Source organism: Sitophilus oryzae, unplaced genomic scaffold (assembly GCF_002938485.1).
Source record: "Sitophilus oryzae breed Bouriz unplaced genomic scaffold, Soryzae_2.0 scaffold_1816_pilon_pilon, whole genome shotgun sequence".
Classification (NCBI taxonomy): domain Eukaryota; kingdom Metazoa; phylum Arthropoda; class Insecta; order Coleoptera; family Curculionidae; genus Sitophilus; species Sitophilus oryzae.
In genome coordinates, this window is record NW_022146520.1 from 880,876 (window position 1) to 896,177 (window position 15,302).

Genomic DNA, 15,302 nt, shown 5'->3' on the forward strand with positions numbered 1-15,302 from the left:
TGAGATATTTAAAGATATTTAAATATGCATGCTATAATAACAAAGTTTGTCAACAACTTGTATATTACTTTTCAGAATTAATTCTTGTGCTGACTCTCAAGCCAGAGAATTAAATTTTACTAAAAAATTTCATTGTTTCTTTAAATGTATACAGGGGTATCAAAAATTGCTGCTCTATTTTCAATATTTATTTTACATAAAAACTTCATTATTTCAAATGCAACACTATGTATTTTTTTTAAACAAGTCGAATCAGATTTAAATGCTCTTTTAAAATATACTAGAGTTTCTTATACCTATCTGGCTCAGATTTTGAATAAAAAGCGATTTTTCAATAAAATTGTAATCAAGATGGCCAGTATCGCCATGGCAATTTTCTAGTGACATTTACTAGCTATTTTTAAAATCAATATTAGTTTATGGACTTTATTTAAATTTATAACAGGTTATTTTTATTTAATTTACCTACAATAAATTTAATAAGTAAGTACATACGTACTTATAAAATAATAAATATTATTTTATCAAGAATAATGAAGCAGTATCTGCTGGTGGAAGGAATAGATATGTTACTAGTAATTTTATTTTGTGAGGACAATTGCTTGTTGGCCTGAATGGTTTATGCTCAAAGATATCCAAATAGGAACTTTCTTGACAAGCGTTCCGTTGAAAAACTACTTTTCGTATTTCGCGGAGCTGATAGTGTGGTATATGAAAAACCTATTAGACAGAAACATGTCGTTGAAAGTGAAGAAAATGAATTTGCCTTAATTGTTTTTTATAGAAAAACCAATATATCTACAAGTCATCGAAATATAAATCAAAGAACTACTTCTTTATTTTCCATTTACCCAAAGAAGAAGATCTCCACATTTTCAGAATATACAATCTAACCCATATGAAATAAATATTCTTTCTGTTTATGTTATATTCTCAACACATTTGAACCGAGTGTTTTAGAGGTCTTAAAAACCAGTTACTTTCATTAAATTTTAAGTGGGCATATTTACATTCTACGAACACCGTTTATATCTTAAAATGTTTTCATTAAATTCTAAAGCGAATGTCGGCCACTAAAAAAATGTTATTGTCTCGGCGAGGATCCGCAAAAGCGACCACACCGGCATGAATATTCATTTCTCCGGCAAAAGGCAGACGAAATTTCGGGAGCACCTCGGTTGTTTTAATAAAATACTTAAATCAAATTAAAAGGAGACACTACTTTAGGCTTAAAAAACAAGGCGTAACTATATAAAATAAGTATATTTTTTATAGTTTATCTACGTCGTATATTTTCTACGAAGTATACAAAAATATGAAGCAATATTTTATAGCTTTCTTACGTTGCTGGGTATGAAAAAGAACATCACATTTTTGCCAGATGCATGATGTAGAATTGTGCCACACATTAATTTACAAAAAGATCTGCGTTGTTTATGTTGTCATATAGCAATAGCAAAATCTATTGCTTCCATTGGCACACAGGCACACAGTGTTTGGTAAAAGAATCTTTGGCTAGATTTTTTTTCTGGTTATATTGAAAATGTTATATGTACATCACTTAAAATTGTTTTGATTTTTTTTTTGGGCTGCTTAGGGAGTTTTTCCAATAAATCAATATTAGGGCATTTCTGTAACTACAAATTTATTTTAATAAATGGTTTTCTATAATGCACATGGAAAAATATTCAAGACAAGAAAGAGAGGATTAGGTTTTTTCGAATTAATTTACTGCTATTCAGACCATTAGCCATTACTTGGTCCATTCATCATTGTATTCTAATTTGTTAGATGAGTTTATCTATTATTCACTTAATATATTTAATTAGATTAGATTGGTAGGTATAATAATGCTATTAGTATGCCATTTTTAAGAAATGCATTCAGATATCGAGCGAACAGGCAAACAGACTAACAAACAAAATTAATAAAAATATCTGCTTATATTTTTAAAAAGTGTCGGTGAAATACTATCAGCCAGAAAATTTCTTATTGGTATCAGCGGAACATCAAGAAGAAAACAAAATTAATCGAAATTTTGTGTCTGATTTTTTAGTATTGTCAGAATCAGTGTACTATGTTCTTTAAAAAAATTATTACGAATCTTCCTCTTTACATCCAATTCATGTTAAAATTTTTTTTTAGAATTTAGAATGAGTGGGAGGGGGGTTAATCACTTCGACCTTACAGATCCATTGTGTCCCCCTTTCTTGAATCATAACTCATCATACAGTCCCAGGGCTTTGACAAAAGCCAGTATCTGGGACGGTTTTATAGAGGGTAGTTCTCCATCTCCAATATCAGTCGTACCAAAATTCATGGCACGAATGGTTGTCGTCTCGGCGCACTCAGTGATGAGGTGTACTGGTGTTTCCCCATCTTCCCCACAGAATCTGCATTCGCCGTTTCTTCTTAGTTTCAATCTACTGAGGTGTTCATTGAGGAGACAGTGTCCTGTTAAAAACCCTGTGACAATCCGAAGATTGTTCTTACTCAGACCCAGGAAGATCTGTGATTTTTCTTGATCATAAGCCCTCAGATGTTAAAACTTTAAAAAAAGAATTATTACTCTTCCATTCCAGCTGATTAAGCTAACTAACCTAACCCTCAAGAGACGCGATATCCCCAAAGCATAGAGCAACATTAGAAGAAATATTTACTTAACTGGTCTGGACCAACAAAGAATTCAAAATAGATGGAGAATATCTTAACCATCTAAGATTTGCTGATGACATAATCCTAATTGTCAAAGGTCCTGAAGAACAACAAGCACAAATCAAAGAACCATTTAGTTCATTCAGTTTGGTTTGGTTTACAACGAACTAGTGAAAAAAAAAGACATTCTAATAAATAACACAACACTGGAAATAGTGGAAGAATATATATATATTTGGGACAACTAATTAAGTTAGCATGGAATACCTATAGAAGAAACACAATCATATCCAAATCTAGAATGTTACTCTCTTTAAAGAAGAAAACGATCAATGTGTGTTACTAGTCATGACTTATGCATGCGAAGTCTGGACACTTAAAACGGACATCATAAGGAAACTGCAGGTCGCATAACGCTAAATGGAAAAAAAATATGATGGGAACAGCCAAGAGCGGCCGTAAAAGAATAGAGTGGATAAAACAAAAGGCCCAGGTAATAGATGTCATCCACAGAATCAAATCCCTTAAGTGGCAATGGGCACGACACATGGCAAAAAGGACGGACAACAGATGGGCTACAACAATAACAGCATGGTACCACGAGGAATTAAGAGACCTAGAGGAAGACCCAACCCTGAGATAGGGCCATGATATTAGGAAATTAGCAGGGATAACTTGGGCCCGCATAGCCAACAATAGAAAACAATGGGCCCAACTACAAAAAGAGTATGTGAGGGAGGCTACAGCATAATTGAGAATGGCTGAATAAGCTGAAAATTATGATGATTATGATTTACAATCCCAAAATTATATTGATTGTAAAAATATATATAATTATTTAAAATTTTGTGTGCTTTTTTTTTACTTTTTATATTTCAACCGAGCAAAATTGAAGACCTTGGGGGAAAATAGTAATAAGCCACATTTCAATCGTTTAGAGAAATACACGATAAACGTTTTCCATTAAATCCTGAAATGAGGATAATTAAAACATACCTATAAATAATTGTTTTTCTTGTTTATACGACAAAATAGTATCATTCAGTTTCCGCAATAAGAAAAATATCTTGACGGATTTAAAAAAAAAGATGAAATTTTGGAAAAAATGTGGCTTGTTACCTTTTTGCAAAATATTATACATGTTAAATATTTACCAAAGAATGAAAAGAATGATAGGTAAAAATATTTATTGAAATCAAAATGTCAATGCAAAATCAAAACAGATATTAGGTTATTTGATTTCAACGAGAAAAATAAACTACTTAATCGGATTCAGAGTCATCATCGATATTTTCCACTCCTTCTTCTTGGTCTTCACCGTCATCATCGATTTCATTAACAGTAGTTTTGACACCAATACTAGCATAATAGTTGTGGTAAACTCCAGGAATATATGGAAGTAAAACCTTCAAATTCGCCAACTTTTTTGCATTAATAGGAACTGGGCCAACATACTCCTTTTCTAATGCATTAAGCTCTTCTATCTGTATTTTTTGACCTCTCTTCCCAATGTTGACTGCCTTGAATGCTTCATTCAAAAAATGCTTAATAAACATTGTATTATGATGACTTTCTTCGAACTTGAAGCAACGCACTTTGGAAAAATCCACATTTTCTTTTTCATCAGTCAACTTTTTCTTGCTTAGAGATTTACTTATTTTTTCAAAAGAAAAAATGTCATTCTGATTGATTCTATATACCGTAAATGGATTTTGAATTTTCGAATCTTTGACGGCCTCTACCCAACATTCAGGAGAGTAAACTTGTCCCAAGTATTTTTTATGCTTTTCAATTGCAGCAAAGTCTCGATCGCATGGTAAGTGGGTGTGCCCAGCGACAAGGAATCTATGTTCAATAGATTTATATACTTTAGTCCTTACTAGATGAAGCCATAATGCCATAATAGTCCAATTTTTATTTTGGCCCCCACAGTTATCAGTAAACACTATCAGGTGTTTGTTGGGAGTGGGAGGATGCTCCTTGATATATTTGAGAAGGCAGCTGGCTATTTCATCGGAGCCTCGTTTCGCCACATCTTCCGTCCACATATTCATATAACTTTTTCCAGTTTTACCGTCATAAATTCCTAAGTTATACATCCAGATTTTTCGTAAGTAGAAAGCTTTACCTACTGTCAGCTGAGGAATAGGCAAGACTTGTTGTAAATCAAAGCATATAACTTCCAAGTTATTTTCATTTTTAGATCTTTGAATTTCATTCTTCATGTTTGTCTGCATCGCTTCTGCTCATCTTTGGTGTAGGTCTAAATTTGTTTTGATTTCCTTCAATTTGTTCTCATCACCTTTGTGGGTATTAAGCAAAGTATTATATTCATCACACGTTGCACACGTGTCGCTCTTAGGGAGTTTAAATCCGATGTTGTATTCAGAACAAAAGATTCTGCGATATCTATCTTCCTTTGCGGGAATAATGTTCCGTTCTTGACACCAAGGGATATAGTATTTTTTGTATAGAGAAGATATAGATATATCGTGATCAATATAGCATTTTTGTCGGTTACGTTCTCTACTATAATGACTACGATATTTCGGAATGGCCTTAATGTGGTCATGAATAGACTGGATAGTTTCTTCAGGTAACCTGTTTTTCCGATTCTTGTGTCTTCCGCGACCATCGCTCTTTGGTGTGTGAAGTCCTTGGTTTATCTGGGTACAGATATTATAAACTCGTCTTTTTGAATTTCGCAAACCATGGATAGATAAAAACTCTTGTTTACAAACTTCTTGGTCTTTTCCGTTGATTTTTACAAAGTACCTAAACGTAGTAGATCTTGAGGATGTCTGCCTTTTGGTTTTCTTTGGGTAGACTCGTTTTTTACCGACACTCTTGATTGTGCCAAATAAATAAGCGTTTTGTTTATCGAACGTTTGTAGGTCCCAAAATGATTGAAATATCGCCATTTCTACTCCGTGTAGTAATTCTCTGCATTTCTTCTTGCAGCTACATGGTGGGCCCAAAGTTCTAGGTATTTGAGTCTTTCCTTTTGTAGTGGTATATCCATGTCCGAGATTTCGTCTATGTTGGGCTTTAACTTTCTTCCTGCATTCTGTGTTGATTTGTCTTTTCCTGGCAGCCTTCTTTTTCTCCGGCGTTTCGATGAATCCTCTAGTAGCACGTCCACCCTGGAAAAAAAATAATACATTACCTTTTTATCAGTTGTTTTCACCAAAACTGAAATTGATAAATTTTTATGCAAAAAGGTAATAAGCCACACGCCATCTGAAATAACCTAACCTAACCTCTTTCTATTCCAAAATTTTACGCCTTGTTTAGAATAAGAGTACGTTCCATAAACTCAGGTGGAAATAAATACTCACCGCAAATTCCAAATTGCAATAATTGAAATATTTTTAAGCTTTCAAAAACGTTCAAAATTTTAGTTAAAAACGTAACAGGTGACGTTATATTCTATTTACCTCTGAGGTGACAACACTGCTGTCATCGCTGCTGCTACTCGAATTAAAATAGTCCTTATCCCTTACACTATCATCCGTTTCACTCGAAATATCACTACTGTCGCTGTTTTCATATCATAAATAAACAACTTTCGCTTAACCGCACTATCTCTGCCGGTCGCCATGATTAAAATGTGTGTTACCGTTCTTCCGTCAACATCAGACAGCATTCAGTCCTGACCGAAGAACGTCACTAGATAACTGTGGCGCCATCTGTTGCCCAAATACCGCACTTTCTTCCTTGTGGCTTGTTACGTTCTTAAATCAATAAATCATAATATTAAATCAATTTCACTCATGTTGTGGTTTGTTACTATTTTCCCCCGAGGTGTTCAATTGTTGAAGGCCTTAAATATCTTATAAACTCTTATAGCATTATAAAGAAGAACGTATTTTATGGTTAATCCAAATAAAATTGCTAAACTCGTGTTGATAAAGAATTATTCTTGTCCGCACAATGGAAATTATAAGCAGAAAATTGCCGAAAAACCGTGTGGCAGCCTTGTTAGAAAACGACCCCTAACTGGGTCGGCCATTATTTTGTCCGTTATCTCGGCATCCGGCGACGACTGGCAAAGCCTCTCGCAAATCCCGTAATTTTTGTCGCAAAAAACCGTTTCAGATTTAATCGCATTAAAACGTTCATATTCTTAACTCGGCCGACTTTCTTGCCTTTCCGGCTTTGTTTGAGTGTGTTTCTTTCAGGTTTTTTACCTTTTATAGACATTTGAGACATTCTAACAATTATATTTAGGTAACCGATCTAATGTCTTTTTCTTTTTCTAATGCAAATCCAGTAATGGTTGTGTGGGATAACATTTTCCATTACTTCTGGGTTTCGTAAAGGTGGGTATTAACGACTGTAGATCGTGTAACCCTGTCCACCTCTCTGATATTTCTTAGCTAAGACATTTTCTTCTTTCCAATTCCCCTCCGGTCTTTGTTTTTGTACGATCAACATATGCTAGTAATAAAATTTCGTGTTTCGCATTATATGCCGTTATATTTTTTCTTCTTAATCAGTTCAAACAATGATTCGGATAAGTTATTTTACTTATTCTATGGTTAAATATTTTCGTAAAGTTTTCAAAGATATTTAAGTATCATGTTATTTTCTTGATGTTAATATATGTTCCACTATTACTTTTTCTCTGCCTCTTATTTTATTTAAATATAACGGTTTTTCATCCAGTACAAAACCAGGAAAATACAGCATTCTACGGTTTTGTTCAAAGCAAGCTCTTACTTGTAATATACCAATTAGCACAATGGAATTTTAAAAGAACTGGGTTATTGTATAACAGTCAAATAGTGTCGTCTTAAGAGTCCATTTCACTAGTCCGAAAAAGTAGCAAAATAAGCGTTTTAAAATACGCAAATTTTTGGTGTGGCTTAAAACGTCAGGATTGGGCTAAGCCTGAAGTAAATTTCTGAATTAACTAGATAGCTATATAAAATCATTAGACTTGTTTCTGAGCATCTGAAATGGAATTATAAGGATATCGTTAGGGTGTCATTTTTTTTATAACGAGAAAACGTCAGTCATCGCGATAATTTAAAAACTGAACTTTTTAACACATAACAGGCCATAACTCAAGAACCACTTTAGATATTGAAACGTTTTTTTATTTTCAAGATCGGATATTTTACAATGTTTACATAAGAAAAATTCGATAAGGTTGTTTTTTCCATTCAAAAATTGTAAACATCCATTTACATTTAGAGCATAGCAATTTTTAGCCATCGTGTAATTTTTTTATTGATGAAGATTTTCACATACTGTCTACAAAGAAAATACAGCAGAAATATTAATAAAGTTCTTGAAAAAACTACAATCTATTATTTCTAATAGATTTCGAGATATCGATTTTTGAATTCAGAGTTCTAATAGCGCGACCACTATCGACCACCCACTCAATTCCACTTATTTTCTAGCTTGCACTTAAAAAAATTCAAGCTATAGGGAAAATTACAACGACGCGTTAATAAATAAACATATTAAGTATCACGAGACGTAATTAAATCGTGAAGCTGAACGCATCATGTACACCTTTCCCTAGAACTTTAAGTACTGACAGAGGTACTGATTGGGTCGGCCGCTCGACTACGACAAATCTGCTTATCCCCTTCTACGTCTCTTAGCAATATTTACACAGTTTCTCAGTTTATTTCATGTGTTTGGCAACGTGTTTACTGTTCCCTCTTTGTTCGGTACATTATAAAACGCATTGTACTCTTCTTACATACGGAAATCTCGACCCAAGACTAAGCTTTGCCAGCCCTTTGTATACACACCTTATACACCCCTACAGCGTAATAGACTCTTAACTACTATTTATTACTAGAGTTTTACTCCGACCTTTATGCGTTATAATGAAAATTGTTGAATTCAATGATTTTATTATACCGTGCTGGCAACTTATACTTTTGAGTCGGTATTTATATGTGAGGAAGTAAATCGCATAGGGATATTATTAAGTCGGAGCGAAAGAAATGCGACGGTTTGGTTCGGACGGTGTGCTGTTGCGGCGTTGTCACATTTCTCCGGTACACTTGTTCCTATCAAGTAAAGTAAAATCACGACCGCAAACCGCTTATTTTTAAGAACACTTTTTTTCAGAAAGATAACTAGATAAAACGATTAGGTATGTTTTTGAGCATCTGAAGTAGAATTATAAGGATATCGTTAGGGTGTCCATTTTTTTATAAGAACAATATATATTTTTAACACATAACACGCGATAACTCAAGAACAACTTTAGGTATTGAAACTTTTTTTTTTATTTTGAAGTTCGGATTGTTCACAAGATGTTTAAATAAGAAAAATTCGATAGGTTTGTTTTTTTTTTCATTCAAAAATTTAGCGGAAATATTAAGAAAGTTTTTGAAAAAAATTACAATCAATTGTTTCCAATGGAGTTCTAACACCAACTCAATTCTATATATTTTTACCAAAAATGGAAGTGTTTCTAACTTGCACTTAAAAATTTACAAGCTGTAGGGAAAATTACGACCCCTTAATAAATAAACAAATAAAGTATCACAAGACGTAATTAAATCGTGAAGCTGAACGTATAATGTACACCCTTTCCTGGAATTTTAAGTACTAATTGGTTACTGCTAGTGCTGTCAGGTCTCTTAGCAATGTGCATAGTTTCTCGATTTATTTCATACGTTTGGCAACGCTTTTACTGTTTTCTCTTGGTTTAGTATATTATAAAAGCATTGTACTCTTCTTACATACGGAAATCTCTACCCAAGACTGTGCTGCCATAATTTTTGCCAGCCCTTGGTATATCACATTTCATAAAAGCCAGCGATATATTTGACTGAAAAGTCAAATCTATCGCTTTAACGTAAGCAAAAAGACTTTAAAACAAAGACTTTAACAAAATATTATTTTATAAACCTGTATAGATATTGTGTAACAATTCTATTAAACTAGAACTTAAAGCATTAGGATGATGACACTTCTCTCTCATATTCTGATGCAGCTTCAAAATGAAAAGGGTTTTGTACCTTTATCATATCCATTTTTATTTGTTTTTTTTTACAAAGTTCTGATTGCTGTAATAACTGAGACAGTTTTTAAATATTGTACTTCTACTATTAAAAATTAACTTCTAAATCAATACTCTTTTAATAAATTATTTCTGCCGTCAACTTTTTTATACTTTTCTTATTTTCTTTAGGGATGGCAGTTTCTCAAGACACACTAACTATTGTCGATTAAGTGTGGCAGCTTACAGGTAAAAAAATCAAGTGATGCGTTATATTATTACACATTAACAATCATCACTTCATCGCCTAACAAGACCATCTCTGTTGTTTAGGGAAAGAAAAAAGGGAATGTTAAAAATAATTTGTTATTTTTCAGGTATATTACTCGGAAAATATATGTAAATCACATTAGTATTTTAGGTCCATGAATATATCAGGTTCAATCATAGTAACTAAAAAACAGCTCTGTGTCATCCTTAAAAGCTTTGCATGTCATTAACTCAAAAAAACTTTTTTTAAAAAAATATTTTTCTTTATTTTTTAGTTTTACCTTTTTATCGATATAATACCAGTTACATTTTGCTAGTATGTTTTATAAATTGAGTAATATACACTCAGATGCAATTTTTTTTTATTAAAACACTCTATGGATTAATTTTAGAATATAGCCCAGACATATTTCTCGAAACAATTCTTAGAGTATTAGAAATGGTTTTAAACGGTTCCTCTAGACTTGGGTTAATATGTTTTAAAAATTCCCGTAGATTGACAGAGACTTCCAGTAGACAAGAGATTTTTTTTCTGAACTTTTAGGCTTCAAATGCTTTTAGATGTCAAAAATATGACTCGTATAGAAAATATCTTATATATAAAATTAAAGCTCATATTATTCTCTATAATAATTGCTAAATGCATTTTGTTTCATAGGCCCAACATTTCAAGAGTTACAGGGCCAACAAACGTAATAGAAATTCTCATATTATATTGTATTCCCCGAATAAAAAATTAAATAACAGTCTAAAGTTACAGAAACAGTAACAAAAGCAGCTCGCCGGGTAAAGTTTCAAAAAAAGTCATACTATACTAAAAAAACTTTCCAGAAAAACTCACAGGTTTTTAAATAAAAAATATTTTAATATTTGAGGGATAGTTTCACCCCCTTAGAATTCGAGTTTCGAAAAACCCCTTCTTATCGAACCTCTACATCCTAAAGTCAATCTGTTTTCTAAAAATCAGCTTTTACGTCAAGCGCTTTAAGCAGGATCGTGATTAATCAATGCCCAGATTTTTCGAAACACCCTGTATACATTTTTAAAAAATCTTAAAATATGTATAAAAAAAACAAAATAAAATAAACGTGTTTAAGCGTTTTTTCGGAAATTTGACCGTTTTTTAAATAAAAAAATATTGTAATATTTGAGGGGTGGTTTCACCCTCTTGGAACTGGAATTTCGAAAAATATCTTCTTATCGAACCTCTACACACTAGAATCAAAATTGAGCTTCTTACGTTGAGTGGTTTGAGGGGGATCGTGATTAATCAGTATATCAGTCACTTAAGGATTTTATATATTAGTATAGATGATTACTGAAATGAATTTGGATAAAAAAAGGTGAATCATAGTTCAATGAGTTATGCATTTTTCCTAAAATAAATATTAATATTTTAATCGTTTATAGTATTTTAACTTAATCAGTTATTTTTAGTAAGTTGATATGGCGGGTCTAATAAAATGATTGTTTCGTTCGTTTGTCAGATTGGGGGTTACGGCAAAGTGAGTCTGACGATGGAGATAAATCTCCGAAACCGGTCGTCGAATGGCTGTTTCCTTCAGTCTGATAAATTTAATGCAGAGAATAGCATACATATAAGGGTTAGGTCTTATTTTTGGGCTTTTTGTATTTTGTTTACTAATTAAATAACACCATTTTTGAAACTACCGTTCTAAAATTTCAATTAATACGAAAAGTTGTTTTAGAGTATTAATTAACATTTTGCTCTAAATACAAACTTATTTATTTTATACCGGGTGCGTATCAAAAGTGGTTCACTCCTATTTTTTTTATTTTTTACATAAAAAAACGAGATTTGGTATGTTAGTATATGACATAAATTAGGATTGATTGGCATATTCAATTCTTTTCGGCCACTTCCTGTTTCACCGGAAATTTCTACAACTTTTGATTTTTAAATGGCACCCTCGGTATATTTTTTTACTTTATTTGATAGAAAATGACATTCTGAGTAGACATATCATATGTAACCTTTTGACATAAATATTTGCTTAAAACAATATTGCATTTTAAATTTCAATTTAGAGTGCCATGGCTGTGTTAAAAAACTAATTTTTAATCAAAGAGCCTTGGAAAAATAGATTTGATCGTCTAATGTTATTCGTGTCTTATCCTGGCCGGTTAAAAGATGCCCAAATCGTATTTTTAATCATATCTCAATTTTTTTCAAATGGAACGAGGGTGGCTCATTAGCATATCTGAAAAAAGTATTTTTTTACGAATAATTTGGTACCACATACTTGGTATTTCGAGTCAAATTGTCGTTAAGAATTGCAGGTTGCAATTTTAAATAAACCATATTCGAAAATGTCAAAAGTTGACATATGATATGTCATTCTATTCAAAGTGTCATTTTCTATCGAGTAAAGCAACAAAACACCGAGGGTACCATTTAAATATCAAAAGTTGTTGTCATTTCCGGTGAAACAGGAAGTGACAGAAACAAATGAATACATCAATCAATCCTAATTTATGTCATATCGTCGGTGAAATGTGATAAACTGCTAACTCCATTATTCATAATTTTAGACGAGAGAAAAGAAACGGCACAAAAAAATAAATGCACACATGTAGCAAATATATTTATGCGTTAATATGATATAGAGATAACAATAATCTTTGTTAGGGAGCAATAATACTTAATATTTCTTTAAAAAATTTACGTAAAAATCATGTGTTAAGCGTATTATTTACTTAAAATCAAAAATGGACTTAGCAGGTTATCACGTTTCACTGACGATATATTAAGATGCCAAATTTCGATTACTTATCTGAAAAATAAAAAAGTTATAGGGGTGAGCCACTTTTGAGACGCACCAGGTATATTGGGTGTTTCAAAAAACATGTGCTGTCTCTCCTAGGAATATTCTTCACGTAAAAATAAAATGTATTTTTCGTATCAACGTGGGGTCGGATTCTGCTTTGTTTCGTAGCTACCGGAGTTTAAAATCTTCATTTTTTTTATTTATTATAATTTTCATCCAAGTTTTTAGTGATTCAAATGATATTTTGGGAGTAAAAGTTACAATGAGGAGATGGCAAATGTTTTTTGAAACACCCTGTATAGGTACACATTTAAAATAATTTAGTATAATTTTGGTCTGCAATCAATACATTTTACATTTTATTAACATTTAAATTTGAGCCCGATATTTTGAGCTGGTATATAAAAAATTGCATAAAATTTTTTGAAAAGCGATTCGATTATTGACATTTCTTTGTTTAATTTTAAATTTATAAATAATATGTAGATTAATGTCTGGTTAATTCAGTATCTTATTATTGAAATGAATATTCCTCATGCTATTTGAAACCAAAATTGTTTAGACACAAATAGAGGATAATTTCAAACAGAAAATTACGGGCAACGATGATAGTTTGCCTAATCCTGTATGTCGTTCTGAATAGAACACGAGAACTACAGCTGTACAGCGAAATTTAATATGTATATAATGTATTCGCTTGTCATGCAACAAGGATATGATCCTCGCCTGCTTTGAAACCAGATTGTATACGCCGGATATGTCCATCAGCTAAAATTATTTCTTTAAATAATAGGATTTATGGAGAAGCTCTACAGCTGGTTTATATCTCAATTTCTACGTGTATATAAATTTTGGATTACGAAATATGAAGTCTCAATTTTCGTTTTATATGTTATTTTTTGTTATATAAAAATTAAATTTATTTTTGGAAATTTGTAAAATAATGCACTCAGATGCCAAAAAATCGCAACGGACATTTTTTGTTCAAGTTTAAAATTATTTCTTAAAAATATTTCTTTAGGATTGAGAGTTGTTTAAGAGAAAAGATGTTAAGAGGATTAAGAGTTGTTTTTTACCTTATCTAAAACACCCTGTGCAATAATTTCGTAAACCTAAAACAGTATTTTTCGGTCGAACGGTGTCACCTGAATATTTTGTTTTTTTGACTCATGCCAACAAATGAATTGATTAATTTTTAAGAGCGAAATGAACTTGTCACAAAAATTTTGCAATTTTTTAAATTATAGTTACTATAATTAATACAAATTCATTAATATCAATCCGAAAAACTCACCGGTTTTTAAATACAAAAATATTCTAATATTTGAGGGGTGGTTTCACCCCTTTAGAATTCGAGTTTCGGAAAATCCCTTCTTATCGAACCTCTACACACTAAAGTCAATCCGTTTTCCAAAAATCAGCTTTTTATGTCAAGCACTTTAAGCAGGATCGTGGTTAATCAATGACCAGATTTTTTGAAACACCCTGTATACATTTTTAAAAAAGCTTAAAATATGTAGAAAAACAAAATAAAATACCCGTGTTTAAGCGTTTTTTCGGAAACTTGACCGTTTTTTAAATAAAAAATATCGTAATATTTGAGGGGTGGTTTCACCCCCTTGGAACTGGAATTTCGAAAAATCCCTTCTTATCGAACCTCTACACCCTAGAATCAATCTGAATGCCAAAATTGAGCTTCTTACGTTGAGTAGTTTGAGCAGGATCGTGATTAATCAGTGAGTCAGTCACTTAAGGATTTTATACAGGGTGGCCCATCGTAAACGTTCCGCCAGGCATAACGGCCAGGGTATTTGTTTTTTCAAAAAATCCAAAAACACGTCAATTTGGTTTGTGAGGGGGACAACTTTTGCCCTAAAAATGATTGCAAAATCTTCAACCCTCTAAGCGAGGGTGTCATCCCCCAACTTTTTTCAAATGGGAAGGGGGGTCAAGTATCTAGTCAACTTTCTATTCTCTATATTTCCCCGCTTCGTTTTTAAAAATCGGTCGAGTCATTTTGAAAATATGAAGGGTTGAAATTTGAAAAGTATTTTTTGCAAAAAAAACGCATAAATTCAATTGATTAAAAAAACTTACCTCATTAATGAAGCAAATGCTGAAAATGTTGCTCGCCAACCTCCATACAGTAATACAAATTATTTTCAAACCATTCTCGAACATTCTGAAGAACTTGCGGGGTCACTTTGCGACAAACATCAATAATTCGTCTTCGCAGGTCTTCTAATGAGGCGGGTGGAGTGCTATACACTTTACGTTTTATGTGTCCCCATCAAGTCGGGTGACCGGGGAGGCCACTCAACTGCACCCCTTCGTCCTATCCACCGACCGGGAAAGTTATTGTTTAAATAATTACGCACATTTTGAGAGTAATGTGGAGGCGCACCGTCTTGTTGAAATATTAGTTCCGCTTCAACGTATCCAGGATTGTTCTCTATGATGTCAGTTAGGGCTGGGTCGATGGTATTTTCCAGTAAATCCAAGTACATATCACCTGTTAGATTTCCAGGAAGAAAAAAAGGACCTACAATAGAATTTCCAAAAATACCAGCCCACACGTTCAATTTCTGAGGGTTTTGGGTGTGCACCTCGTG

At 32.5% G+C, this 15,302-nt stretch overlaps 1 protein-coding gene across 2 annotated transcripts in view; it reads left to right on the forward strand.

The window, feature by feature from the left end:
• Nucleotides 1–15,302, forward strand: part of LOC115883136 (neural cell adhesion molecule 2-like) — a 472,691-nt gene that overhangs the window by 80,479 nt on the left and 376,910 nt on the right. Inside the window, exon 2 of one of the 2 annotated variants that reach the window (XM_030901447.1) lies at nt 9,824–9,880. The exons of the other annotated variant lie outside the window; for it this stretch is intronic. Within the exon in view, the coding sequence (XP_030757307.1) occupies nt 9,824–9,880 (57 nt within the window). The remainder of the gene's footprint in view (nt 1–9,823; nt 9,881–15,302) is intronic. 2 annotated transcript variants of the gene reach the window in all.